The 14,882-nt window shown below is 31.1% G+C and overlaps 2 protein-coding genes across 4 annotated transcripts; one reads left to right on the top strand and one right to left on the bottom strand.

The window, feature by feature from the left end:
- Positions 217 to 4,445, top strand: LOC109329452 (charged multivesicular body protein 7). The gene is made up of 8 exons (XM_019563130.1): positions 217 to 546; positions 628 to 687; positions 1,427 to 1,591; positions 2,244 to 2,426; positions 2,680 to 2,813; positions 3,337 to 3,505; positions 3,610 to 3,739; positions 3,902 to 4,445. The coding sequence occupies exons 1-8, from the start codon at positions 355 to 357 to the stop codon at positions 4,174 to 4,176; spliced, it is 1,308 nt and encodes a 435-aa protein (XP_019418675.1). The 5' UTR covers positions 217 to 354; the 3' UTR covers positions 4,177 to 4,445.
- Positions 5,951 to 9,885, bottom strand: LOC109329450 (transcription factor PIF6-like). Of its 3 annotated transcripts, none has more exons than XM_019563126.1 (7): positions 9,614 to 9,885; positions 8,500 to 9,310; positions 7,674 to 7,778; positions 7,496 to 7,561; positions 7,315 to 7,380; positions 6,422 to 6,676; positions 5,951 to 6,358 (listed from the first exon to the last, which is right to left on the bottom strand). In XM_019563126.1, exons 1-7 carry the CDS (start codon positions 9,649 to 9,651, stop codon positions 6,212 to 6,214), a joined length of 1,488 nt encoding a protein of 495 aa, XP_019418671.1. In that variant the 5' UTR covers positions 9,652 to 9,885; the 3' UTR covers positions 5,951 to 6,211. The 3 variants fall into 3 exon arrangements, with proteins under 3 accessions (XP_019418671.1, XP_019418670.1, XP_019418672.1); XM_019563127.1 differs by having other exon boundaries at positions 5,955 to 6,676; positions 8,500 to 8,696; positions 8,772 to 9,310; XM_019563125.1 differs by having other exon boundaries at positions 5,953 to 6,676.

The following is a 14,882-nucleotide window of genomic DNA, read 5'->3' as shown; positions in this document are numbered from 1 at the left end:
GGTACGTCCATGGACAATGTCCATTTTGTCATCTCGTACAAACTTGAAATTTAAATTAAGTTTTCAAAATCACATTAATAAAATAATATATCTGAAAGATTAAGTTAATATATTTATTTTTCTTAAGAGCAAGAAATAATATTTTATCCATTTTTTCTATTTAAGACAAAAATATTTTTTATTGAAGAAAAAAAGACTAAATGCAATTTCAAGAACAAAAATTCATAGCAATCATTAGTTAGCAAGTAACTACAATTGTTTAGTTGAAGGGTTTAGTGAAGAAGAAAAATGGTAGAAGCATCAATATCAAATCACATAACAATCGTGGTTACTTGTTAAGTTTGTTATCTGAATATGGATTCAACTAGGGTTAGGGATTTCATTGAAAATGAAGTACCCAATTGGAACGATGAAGTTGTTGCTGTTGCTCGATTCAAAGCATTTTCTGGTCAACGTTCCGATTGGGAACCTAGATTCGTGTTCTGGAGAGACTTGATCATCAAAATCGCCACCCATTTTCAATTTCTCCTAATTCGACCCTCTCAGGTACAATTAGGGTTTAGGTTTTACTTCAATTTCCAATTTTTTCTTTTTTTATTGATCAATAGTTAACTTGGTTATTTTCAGGTGAAAAATGATTGGTTCAATCGTGGAGGCTTAACCCCCTTATGTCTTGATCATGTATTGGTGAGTATGTTTCACTTTAGTAATGGATTTTATTTATTTATTTAAATTGTTAATGAATCAAAATTTAATCTTTACTTAATTTCAATACTATTACAGTAAGATTAACTAGGCTAGTAGGGATTGCGTTCTTTCTAGGTAGGAAAGAAATAATGATGGGATTTTATTCAACTTCCGGGGATAAGGTTGCCTACATATACCCCAGACCTCACTAGGTGGGAGACTTGGTGCACTGGGCCGTCCTTCGTCCTTATCAATTGGGTACCCGGTATTCCCTATATTATAGGGGTATATATGTGAGTGTGTGTAGTAGGTAGTGTAGTGTCCTGTGTTCTAATGTGGAGTATCTGTACTATATGCAAAATGAGATTTGTCAATTGGAATGTCAAATGTTGTAAAACTAATGGAGTTGATGATGGAAAGTGCTCTTTATACAACTACGTTGGAATGTGAGTAGGTATTAAGGTATCCCGTATTTTAAGGTGGAGTAGACATACTATACCCAAATGTGAGGAAGATGCTAATTGGAGCTCAACTCTAGTAGTACAAATAATGGAGTCGTGCGTGAATTGTGGAACCAACCTATGTATCTTGATAATTTAGGGTTCATTTTATTTGTGTGTTTGTGTGCTGTAGAGCTTATTTCTTGTAAAGAATTTATGTTTGCTAAACAGATAATTTTCTACTTAAATCGATTGTTTCGTTCATGTTTGTTTTGTGTTTACATTTTTTCATTGTCCAGTCTTTAATGTATAATGAAGGTGACATCACAAGAACTGTGGATCTTGGGGATCCAACGAGTGAACGGTTGTCCCAACTACTCAGAAAAGTAAGCAACTTAATAACAAGACCTTCAGCTCCAGATATTACATCTGAAGAATGTGTGATTGTAACTCCTCTTCTTAAGGTACTTAGCTTTCTTGTTTACTTCAATTTCTAGACCTTCTGTTCTGTTTGCTTCCTTTAACCCTGTGGGTCTTCGATTAATCTTTAGTAGCAAAGGTTGATCGATATATAAGCCATATTGCATTTCAATATTTCATCAAAGAATGGTTCCATGCCAGCCTTTTCAAGCTTGGCAGGTTCTCTGGATCCTCTGGGCAATCTGGCATTGTTTGATAATGTTCTTGATGTTTTTGTTAACTATGTGTTACATCTATTACAAATCATCTGATATTGCACACAACATGCTTTTTAAACAAATGAGTTTCTAAACTATCATAACTATGAATAAATTTCTTACAAGTTTGAAAGACAGGGTCAGTACTATTCTCCCAGGAGTTTATTTTCTTGGAAATTGCCGCTATTTAAGTTATACATTGAATGACTGAAAATTATTTAGTGCGTCCGAAGCACAAGGACATTGTGCATAGGTTAATTTTCGTGGTGAATGATGTCTGATGTATGTGATTGTTCATGTTTGCTTCCATGCAATGCCAGTGCCATAAAGTTAATTAATTTGTGCATTTATGCAGGAGTTCGATCAATTTTTATTGTTGGACTTGCTAGGTGCTTTTATTACTATAACTAGAATTATCATTATGTTTCTTGACGTGTAGGATAAGGCTGTTGAAGTTGTCAAACATCTATCTGAAAGTCACTGGACTTCATCATGTATCGTTACTATGAAGAAATTCCAGGGCATATGTGGTGGGCCTGAAGAAGCATCTGCAATATTGAGGTACTTGTCAGGGTGTGGAACAGCACAGTATCTATCAGTGCATAAGAAAGAATTTGTAGAGGTAGCAAATCTTGCCTAAGCTATTCTTCCAATCTGTATAAAAAAGATGATGTATGGCATCATGTTTCTTTATTTTTAATGTAAGATTTGGATGAGGTATTAAGTATAACATTTCTAGTGATGAGAAGCTATCATGAATCTGGCTATTATTAATGCTGGCCAAGATTGTTTCCCTTGTCGCGAGCTAAAATTATCAGCACTTATTTGATTTTAATACCTTTGAAAATGTCTTATTTCAAAATTATATTTTACAGGGTGTAAAAATTTCTCTCTCAGGAGCTGCATTGTTGTCCAGAATCTCCAATTTAGATTTTGATGTCCTGCACTTGATTTGGACAACTGAGAAGCTTCAGCAACAACTTGATGTGATTGACAGACGTTATGAATTGTAAGTTTGTTTTTAGGAATCTTTCTTTTTATAACAATCATGTTAGATAAAATCTTCCTTATGGCTTCTATATAAAATTAATATTACAGTTTCTAGGGGAATGAAAGAAAATCTTTCCTCATATATTCAACTATTTTCCCTTTCTTATTCCATACTAGACTGTTATTTTCTATCTTAGTCAATGTACAAATAACATTGTCCGTGTGAAAGATACGATAAACTTATTGTTCGGTCTTCAATTACGTGACTTTATATTTTACATTTTCAACTATTGGGAGTCCCAGTGGTTGTTTATTGTTGTTGTCCATTCTTAAAACATGGATTAACTTCAATTGGATTTGACTACAATGTAATTTGATTGGTTATGTACTTCATATTTATGCACAAGAAGAATGGTGTTAACAATCCAAATTCAAAAGTATGAGTGATTTTCATATCACACACTTCCCTCCCAGTTTACAGCTATCAGCTATGCTATGTTTGCTCAAAAAAGTTAAGTTTCCTCATAGATTGATTCTTTTAGGTCCAGAAAATCAGCAATGGCTTCTCTACATTCTGGGAACCGAAAATTGGCCCTTAGGTATGCAAGGGAGCTGAAGTTGTTCAGCCAGAGTAGAGAAAAATGTTCATCACTTTTGAACAGAGTAGAGGAAGTACTTGGTGTTATTGCTGATGCCGAGTCTACGAAAAAGGTATGACTTAATGTTTATCAAACAGGTCAGTTTATATCAGAATTGCAGATTGTATTGAACTGCAGTTTTTCATGTTACATTTTTTGATCCATTGTTTGGAGCAGGTATCTGAAGCTATGCAGATTGGAGCCCGGGCTATTAAAGAAAATAAGATCAGTGTAGAAGACGTTGATCTTTGTTTAAGAGATCTCCAGGAGAGCATTGATTCACAGAAGGAGGTTGAAAGGGTGCTAGGTATATTTTTCTTAACTTTTGTCGTGTGCTTTTATGATGAAACGGTTTGTATTAGATATTGAATTTGAAGAGATTTAGGAATTAGGACTGTGGTAATGTTTAACTTGTGAAATCCATATTGAATTTGGGTTTTTTAAGCATGTTGATTTGTGCAAACTGCAGAACGAACTCCATCATACACAGATATGGATGATCAAGATATTGAAGAGGAATTCAAGAATTTGGAGCTGGCTATTGTGGAAGAGTCTCATGTTCACGCTCCTGCTCCGGAAAAGGCGTGTACCGGTGCAGAAGAAAGAGTCACTGAAGTTCTTAATGATGCTTTCTCAAATCTCAAGCTTTCAGATGGTCAAGCTTCAGCTGGAAAGCTAAGAATCACTCAAGTGGTGTCAGGTGGAAACAAAGAACCCAAAAAATTAGAAATGGAAGCTGTGTAAGCTTGAATGTAAAAATCTTGACTATGGCAAAATGACACATTTTTTCAGCTTCATAAGTGACCCATGATTTGATTATTCCTTAATATTGTACATGCAATGACCTTGTTTGTGCATTTGAAGACGTGTACAGTTAATGTATTTCCCCCCTAAAGTTTGTCCCTCCAACTTTTTTCATACCAGTTTAGATCTGAAACTTTTTGGCTTATACAATGTTGGTTGGCCCTCAAACTAATAGAAGATTGTGATATGACCATGCTGGCCAGTAACTGAATAGCTTTTCCATTAGTGTTTTTATGGAAATTTGATAGTGATTAAGGTATATAAAAAACGGTTTAGGACCAAAACTGTTCTGAAAAAATCATTTCCTTCAAAATTGCTTGAAAAAATGGTTTTACATGAATAAAAGTTGAGGGGCGAAAAAAACTTTTAATTTGTTAAACTTCTAAAGCATCAGAATATAAGTGTATTTATATCTTGCATATAAGGGTATTGTTGAGTTTGTTGTGGTCTAATGCGGCCTGATATGATTACGTTTTGACTACATCATTGTGATTCAATGTCACACTACACTTGTGATGTGATGCAATTGTAACGATCACCACAACTACCATTTGCCGATGTACATGAATGATGGTGCCTGACCATGCATGCAGCAGTTTCCCAGTGAAGAATCTCTATTTAAGCAAAACAAAAATATGAATCTTCCTATCGTCTTTTGGGTTAGTTCCTATGAATTTGAGAGTAAGTGTATGACTAATTGGAACTTTGGTGATCTCTGTGTTTGCCTATATTTCGTTTGTTTCCATTTGATGTGCTGATATAAGTAATAAAAAATTCTATGTAATTTTGTGCTGACTAAATAATAACAATATATACATTTTTCGTAATGACAAACATCATTTTTATTTTTATTTAGGTACCACAATATTTACATTTTTACCACAAAATTTACCTATCTTCTCACTTTCGCTTGGCTAAGAACAACCACGAATTGTTCCGATTTAAGAACAAAAATCAAAAAATAAAAATGGCAAAGTGAAGAACATAATAAGAATATTCTTATTCCGTTAAAAGTAGCCTTAAGAACAACCACATTGCTCTGAGGTTGTTTACTTTCTCACATTACCAAAAAAGATGTGTACCATGTCACTATGGTCCTCCCTCGTAAAATGGACCATATTTGCTGTCCCACAAATTGTGCCACTACATGTGCCACTAGTCTGTTATTGGTTGAAAAATAGACCAATCACAATTGATGGCATATGCAGTGACACAACTTGTGGGACAACAGATGTGTATCCCTCATTAAAATCCAAGGATTTAGCTAATGATACAAAAAGTTATAACTTGTGGTGCATTAAAATTAAAGATGATAATTTCCCTTTTTAGAAGGAGAGAAAAAATAATTAAGAATGAGAGATGAGTAATAATAAAATAAAAACAAAGGAAAGCGTGGAGAATGGAGGAAATATCTCATTGAATTATAGCCATCAACTTCTTATGGAAACTTGCCAATATAAAAGTCATGTAAGTTGTCATTTGTAATTATTTGTGATCCACAAGAACAAAAACCAAAAGTGATAGAGTTTTGCAAGTAAGTTTTATCATATGTGTGAGAGAAGTTCTTTTTGAAAGAAAGATGAAACTCAAACCCAGGTTCTTGCTTAAGAGGAATCAAACATGTATCACTTGAACCAACGCCAGTTGGTAACCCCAATGCTGAACATAAAATATGAAGGTTTAAGATATATTATAGTTACGGTTATGTTGTATTTATTAAAATTGTGGACTATAAATGAAAATACAGCCACTAGGGCAACAATTATCATACAATAACGCAGTTTAAAAGACTACCAAATTTCTAAGATTAGAGTATCCACTATGGTCTAGAACTCAAATTTAAAACATTGCATAAATACTAATTCAGCTACACTTACATCATGCACTATTCAACACAAATGTTGGGTTTAAGTGTATCAAAATTTTCCAGAAAGTACCTTTCCTAGTTCCTATATCATTCTAGTTTTCTTTTCCTTTATTTATTTTCCTCTTTATTTGTAGCAAAATAAAATGGATAATAACTAGGAATGTGGTTAAAGGGTGTCTGATTCTGTGCTTGATTTGTGCCACATAATTCAGCTTTTGCATGTAGATCTGAGACATCTAAAGTTGTTAGTGAAGAGTTAGGAAGATGTTTTAGCATGTTGGTAGGTGTTGTGTTTGGTATAAGTTGTTGTAAAGAAGAATTGTTTCCAATCATCATAGGCATGAAATTAGGTACATGGTGTGGAATTGGTGGGATTTGTAGCATTTGGTTGGAGAAAGCACCAAACATGTTCTGAAGTGTGTTGTTGTCTCTGATACTGGACAATGATGGAATAGGTAACTGTTGTGGGGTCCAAGGATTAATGGTTGTGCTTGGAGTGAAACCCATTCCAGTTCCCATTAATTGAGGTAACATCATTTGTGGCATGCAAAGTCCATTACTCATTGACATAATCTACATCATAAATACTAGGCTTAAGTTAAGGCATCCAAATCCACATGACTACTTAAGAATATATATATATAATGGAGCTCCCTCTTAATAAGGTCTAAGGTGGGAATATGTGTAACACCTCAGTCCTGACATATGACACGCAGATTGATGAATATACTGTGTGTGCCACTCAAGCTTAAACAGTCGTTGCAGTATTTTATTTCTCATAAAGATGAGCCTCTCACAGCTCTAACCTAAAACCTCAAGAACAATAGTCATTATTCTCATGAGTCGTTATCATTAAGCTAGAATAATGGTTGCGATTTATTGGAACAATGACTATTTGTCGCTGAGGTAATGAGTTCGAGTCGCGGGAGACTCCCCTCAGTGAGGAATGAAATACTGCACGGGATATTTAAGCCTGTGGATGACACACTCAATGTATTCATGGGCCCGTAGGTCGCATATCAGGACTAGGATGTTATAAGATATACGCAACTTTACCCTACAAGTAGCTAAATAGACTGTTTCCATGATTTGAATATGTGACCACATGATCACTAAACAATAACTTTAAAACTCATCTTCTACTACTTAAATAATACCTAGTAATATAATTATGATGTACAAAAAAACTATATTATATTCCTAAGTTTTACCTGTAATTGAAGCTTGAGGCTCTTTACATAGTTGATGGCATCATCTAGCAATGAAGCTTTGTCCACCTAATAGATAAACAAGACCAAAAAAAAATATAGAATTAAAACAAGTGCAATCAAGAAGGATTAATCAGAAAATTTATATATTGTATGAAAAACCTAGGTATGAAATCTCACAAACCTTATTGCAATATGGTATAAGCTCTTTCAATATACGCATCTTCTTGTTCATTATATCTCTATGATTCTGCACATACCCACAACAACTATATTAGTTGAATGAAATTAATATACAAGCACTTAATCTCTTTTTAAAACATTTTATATTCATCTACTAAATGTTATTTAATTTCATTTACCTTTTCACATAAATTATAAGTCTCTCCATTCCTTTTTCTCTTGACATTGTTACCCTCTTGTGCTGGTGTTTCCTTTACTACTACATCTTCAGTCTCTTCATCATTCTGCATTAAATCAATATAATTCAGGTTTCTAAGAATCATGGTAACTGAAGTAAGAAAAAACCCTTAATTGAGTTCTCAAAAGTGTTTCTAAAAAAGATTTATTAGGTCATCAAATAAGTTTTTTTGACAGATATTTATTGGTGGAGTTCCTTTTTACTAGATATAAAAATAACTTGAAATGAAGTCCTTGAAAATTTTAAAATACTATAATATTAGTTTGACTTAATTTATGATATAAAAACATAAATTCAAGAAGATTTTAAAATTTTCAAGTACAAGTTTCAAAAACCTACATGAAAGCTTCATAATCTTACAATGGAGATACAAATATATCACAAATAATATAAAAAAATTCAAGATGTAACACTTTTATCATTTAAATATGATATTTTTATCCTTCATTGCAAATGTAAAAACAAGAATTTGCCTCAATCAGGAAATATTGCTTGTGGAACCTCAATATCCACGGCTTTATTAGCTAAATGGCAATTGACACATATAATACGGTCAGTTGCTTCTCGCGGATTTTCATTACTCTGCTGTGCAAAAATAGGATATGCATTTGAAATAAGTGCTTGAGTTATTATATATATCATGAGCGATACGAATATTGATAGAATAATTTCTTCCTTATTTGAGAGAATTCTAATTCTAATCTTTTTAACATTAAATTGGAGTTTACTCTAAAAAAAAAAAAGTAGTATAGTAGTGTTGCACTTACATCTCTGCTAGAATAAGTTGATTCATCACTGTCTTCATGTTTCATGATACAAAACTTTGGGTCATTTGAGGCTTCAAGTGACCATACAGGAGAAGATGAGAACAAGGGTTCATCACATAAGCTACTTTTAGCTTTTCCCTTTGCTCTAACAATAGCAACAGCTTCAGAATTTTCATCATCAAGTTGTGGTTTTTCATCACTTCTTCCAACAACAAGGGATACATGATCATTTGATTTATCATTAGTAGTTAAAGAAGTTTCATGATCATGAAATCCTTTGATACCCTTTGATCCTTTTACTACTTCAATCTCCTCTAACTTTGCAGAAGTTTCATTTCTTATTGGCTTAGTAGATTTGAGAAACACTTTAGGTACTAAAAAGTTGGAGAAATTGTTCACCTTCTGCACTTTTCTTTGATCACAATTTCCCATGTACTTGAGTTTCTTTGAGTTTGGTTCTGATGAAGGAGAATCTTTTTCATGTTTTATGGTTGCAAAATCTTCTTCAAGCTTATTGAAACTATTGTTGTTTTGTGAGAATTTCAAATCATTTTGGTCATTGGTTTGGTGTAAATGTGAAGAGCTAAGGTTAAAGTCATTGTGAGGTGGGAAATGATTATTCAAAAATGAGCATAATGTGTTTAACTTTGTTCTTTTTGTAGTGTATGTGGCTTCATCTTTATGTGAAGTGTTTATTGTTGAATACCCAATATTATTGCATGAAGGGTTATGTTGTGTTATATTTGATGAACCTCCTTTTACAACAATTTCACCATTTTCACATCCTAGCTCAAGGAAATCATTTTCATTCCTGAAATGAAATCACTTTCACTTTGAATAGAAACAAAACAAAAGAATAGATAACAATATGAAACACTTGAATATATGAAAATCTAATGATCAATCAAATTTTAATTTGAACAACTCAATGAGACAACAATTTGCAAAAGCTTATATATATAATCAAATAAATCTATACCCATTTGAGAGGACTTTGTTCTCATTTTTTATAGCTATCTAATAAATTCTAACTTCAAAAAATGCACCCTTATTTTTTGTTAAAGAAAATAAATTTCCATTGGTTACAACAAGAGAATAGTGAGTAGTAACTTACATGGAAATTTGATCGGAGCCAAGTATTTTCTCATTCATTGAATTGTATGAACTTTCAAAAGAAATTCAGGTGCTTATAGAATAAGCTAGCTAAACAATAATATTGAGCTTGTGTGGCTTTGGTGCTATGTTGTTTTTGTGATCCAAAGTTTGATGTATATAGTGAGTTTATAAGTAGCTAGTTTTTCTTTTCAGTTGTGACACTTGTGAGGCCAAAAAACAAAGGTGGGGGGTAATAAATAGTGCTAAATTTGGAGATCACACAATTTCAACACATCATAGGAGATGTTTGGTATAATATGAAATATTTTAACTTTATTATAAATTTATGTGGGAATGTGAGAATCTAATAGAAGATTTATAAAAGAAAAAATATACAACAAAATAACATGCCTAAGAATATAAAATTGTGAAGGGGTAGGAATGTTGAATTCTTACCTTTCTAGAGTATTTTTAGTAGGGAGCATTTTTTAAAATCAATGCTGTTCATCAGAATATTTTATATCAAACAAATACAACAATAATCAACCATTGAAAGAGAATTTATCCATGTATCACATACAGCATTGTCTTAAAAACATTCCTCTAACTAAATCTCAAAAAATATAATATTAAGAGTATAATATCTATACATTATTAATATAAAATTTTATATATATTTAATATATTATTTATCATTTATTAGTATTACTTATATTTAAGAATTAATAATAATTAATGAATAAATTATACATGATATGTATAACTAACATTAAATATGCATTTTTTTCTCATACGTTAAACCTCCTTGGTGAGATATGTTAAATTGTTAAATATTATAGTCCAATTGGCTTTCAAATATAATATAGATAACATGTAAATTGAGATATAAATGAGGTAAGATATTTATATATGATTATACTAAGATATTTTAGTATATATATTCACATTTTAATATTAATATATTATGATTATGCATGTTAGTATCAAGATAGGAGGTGGACCAGCATCTTTTATTTTATTTCCCAATGAGATCATATAAATTTGAGTTGTTTGTCTTCTTATGAGAAAACGACATACCGACGTTCCTTCTCCAAAATAATACATTCCAATACACAGTAAACTTATTTTCTGTTTGTATTATATTTGCTTATTTTCTGTTTTTATTATATTTGCTTATTTTTTGTTTACAAGTTTTTTATAAACTAACTTTGTTTGAATAAATTTTGGAAAGTTTGGAGTGTGGTTAGCTACAATTTGAGCAATTTGGTTGGCTAAAAATGGCATTATATTTATCTCAATTAAGTCATCTCTTCATCATATTATGGAATCAGCTAGGGTGAAATCTTGACTTTGGATCAACAGTCAGCGAGAGAAAAATTCAATTCTCTATTCCGACTGGATTGCTAACCCTCGAGCTTGTCTAAATATTGCATCATAATTTTTTGTTTGGTTTTTCTTTCTTTCTTGTAACTCTTATTTTTTTCTAATAATTTTTTTCTTTTGCCGATAAAAAAAATAACAAGCTTATAAACTTATTCTTTAATATGGGAGAGATTAGTGGGAAACATGATCTCTTGGTTGAATTAGGACAAGAGAATGTCTTGGACCCTCTTAGTGGTCGAGTACTTGAACATGGATTATTATAAGTGTTTGACATTAGAGAGAAAGTACAATGAAACTAAATATATCTTTTTTATGAGCGACTTCATCTATTTATAGTGAGATGAATGGTCGTTAATAGATTATTCTTACAGACAGTATGGATGTATGATTTCTCAGATTTACTCAGTTGTAGATTTTGATTACCTTTATCGTATAGGCAATGTGAATTTATACTAGTAAGGCGGCGCAACCTTGTCTTTAATGTGAAGGAAGGTTTTCATGCTTTACAAGTGTTGACTTGGTCATATCCAATTAGAGTCGTCCTTTTTCCTAATAGATCAATTCTCCCAACATAAACAACAATCATATATGTTAGAACACAATAATCTCCCAATTTATAATTATAACCTCAAAATTTATAATAATTATAATCTCATATTTTACGATTATAATTTCAAAACACAATCTATACCCATCTTAAACCAAAATCCTTCTAATATTTTGTTCTTGTAGGATACATATGATATCTTGGCAACCTCATACAAGCCTAATATCAAAATTTCCAGATTTTTCTTATTCAGAGATGAAACTGAGATAGTTTAAGGCATATTAAGAAGGAATTTTTAGTTAGGCTAGTATACATTACGTTTTTTCTTATCCATTTAAAGCATTATATGACACGTAAATGTCCTAAGTTAAGGACAAAAAAAGAAAGAGAGAAAAGTAAGATGGGTTTGAAGTATGATGTGGTTTGTCATAATCTTGTCTACTAATGAGGAATGAGTCACTTTTGTCCTGAACGAAGGTTGGCTCCTATACTATAACTCCAATGTGAGAATGAGATAATAAAAAGCACTAAAGCTTTAAAGTAATAGAAAAATTTACACTCTTAAATTTTTTGATGTTATATGTTAAACTTTAGATCTAGTATTAAACTCTTCGGTACTGAATAGTAGCCCGACTGCTGAAATAGATTTTTTTCTAGTACTGGGAATGTGAGAGTGGTTACTTTTTAAAAAATATTTAATTTAGAAAAAAAACAAAAATCTAGACCATTGAAACATTATTTCTGCCATGTGTTACAATCTCAAGTATGCACTGCACTTTCTAGTAATGGAGAGGAGCCAGACTCCCGACCGCTACATACTCATCTCATGATTAATGTTTCTATGTTTATGGTGGTAAAAGATTAGTTTGATATGATTTATTGGTGTATTTTTTGGTACTATCAATAGATTCCTTTCACTTTTTTGGTAATTAATTAATCCATTTATGATGTGTGACTGTTCATCTTAATAAGTGTCATTTTTAGGAATTGAATATTTAACTTTTTAGTTATCTTGAGATCTAATAAGATCTTATACTATTAAATCAACATCTTGTTAGTGGTTCATTGGTGTATTCATAACATTGTTTAAGTGCATTTTTATATTTTAAAAGATATTTAATTAAGAAAAAGAGTTGAGCAACTCTCTCAAATAGTAAAAAAAATCTATAATAACAATCATTACAATAACTAAAGCAAGAGAAAACCCATAATAACAATCCAAGGAAATAGTTAAACAATCTTTAAAAAAATAAATAATCATTATTCACATTTCATATGAAATCCCACTAAAAAAAATTATCACCTGCCTAAACACTATCCCTTAGCATTAAAAATCAAGAATTCTCTATATACAAATTGTAAAAATTAAGAGCCACCACTTCCATTTTCTTTAAAGTTCCATAATCTTAGCTTTTGTATTAGGTTAAACATTACTTATATTAATTCTATATCATTACAAATTTTTTGTTTGAATAAAAATGAACTGCTATGTTGAAGATTATTTTGGATTCGTGGATAATGAATATGAGTATATAGGAAACAAACAGGGCCAAATAATTTTGTCTATATATTTCTGATCAATCATATATTGTTAAATATAATAATTTAGATTTAAAAATTAACTTAATTTTATTTAATACATATGTGTCAAATTTTTATTGGTAATATTAAGTTGGATATTAGAGAATAATATAAAGATCTAAATTCATGAGGGTGTGAAAACAGACGTGAGAGTTGTTAGTGTAGTAGGGCAAGACATTGTCATCCAACACGTGTTAGATAATAATTTTTCAATATTTATGCTATGTGCCATATCATTTTCTGTCTTATATAAAGAATGAGTTTGGTGTAAGATCTTATTAGATTTTTAAGATTGATGGTTCGATTCATATGAACGATACTTGTTGAAAATGATAATCATAAATTTTGAAAGAGATTAGTTCCTTACCAAAAAAGATGAGGAAATATCAGTGGTAGTACCCAAAAAAGGCACAATTAGTTTTATTGTAACTTGTAGAAAATTTTGCGAGAAAAATGGCTATAACTATAATATTATGATTACAATTGAATTCGTAAAATGCAATTTAAAATATCTATTAAAATAGGAGTATGGATCCTTTCCATTAATGGAGAGGTAAATCCTTAAAAATATGAAATCTAATACGTAATGACACATTTATTCTTATAAGTATAATAAAATAACATATTTACTATTAAAAATATGAAGAACTTTTAGTAGTTGTCCCTCCATTGATGAAGAGGATCCATATTCTTAGAATAGTAGATAAGAGTCGTATAGATAAAAAACCCAATATATGGAATCTAATGTTTTGGTGGAGTGTGAGCCCCAATTAATTTGTTGGTTTGCTAAGAGGACTTTGGACCACTAAGGGTACAAAACCAGACCCTTAACCTTTCCCTCAGGTATCATATCAAATATTTTTCAGTCATGGGATTTAAAGGGTAAGTGCCCTACACGTGAAACTCACGTTGAGTTCACGTGCCCCATGTCCCCTTGTCGCTGTACTTTTACTATTTATGATCATATCACTATATGTTGGCACTTTATAATTTTAGAAAAAAATCTAAGGCATTTAGTGTAAGGGAAGGGTGAGGGAGTAATAATTCCATTCGAGGTAATTGATTAATTATTCCAGTCATTCTCATAAATCGAATTCTTCATTTTGTAGTCATATAGGAATCTAGCAGAACCTTATATTATTAGACTAATATCTTGTTGGTTCATTATATCATTTATATTTATGTTTTATTATTATTGATTATTCAAAAAGCAATACAAATGAGTAATAAATAATATATTGACTATGTATAAATCTTTACATTAATAATATACAGATGTTACATTCTTATAAATTTAGAAGAAAAATGATATATTTTCCTATAGTTCCTTTTACATTATGAGAAAAACAATGTGTTATAAATCAATATTTATTTATCAACAAGATATTGGCCTAGTAGTGAAGGGCTCTGCTAGATCCCCAAGATGACCACAAGGTTAAATATTTGATTACTGTGAACTACACTTGTTGGCAAGGGCAGTCAGCATCCCGGTTAGATTAGTTACTTACCCAAAAGGTAAAAAATACCATTGGTAATACAAAAAGTATTATTTATTTATTAATGAATAGTTAGAAGTGAGATATATTACTTTATTGTAATATAAATAATTTTTAGAATAATTTAATAGAGAATATACCATTAATGAATTTTAAACCACTAGTAAATGAGCGATCAATTTTCATGAAACGGGGACAATGCACTACCACATACAAAAAATGACACAATGTCCCTCGCAGCATATAACTCTGAAACGTGGGGCCTTATGATAAAATTATAT

This window comes from Lupinus angustifolius, chromosome LG16, assembly GCF_001865875.1.
Source record: "Lupinus angustifolius cultivar Tanjil chromosome LG16, LupAngTanjil_v1.0, whole genome shotgun sequence".
Taxonomy (NCBI): domain Eukaryota; kingdom Viridiplantae; phylum Streptophyta; class Magnoliopsida; order Fabales; family Fabaceae; genus Lupinus; species Lupinus angustifolius.
This window is presented reverse-complemented; position numbering and strand designations above follow the sequence as displayed.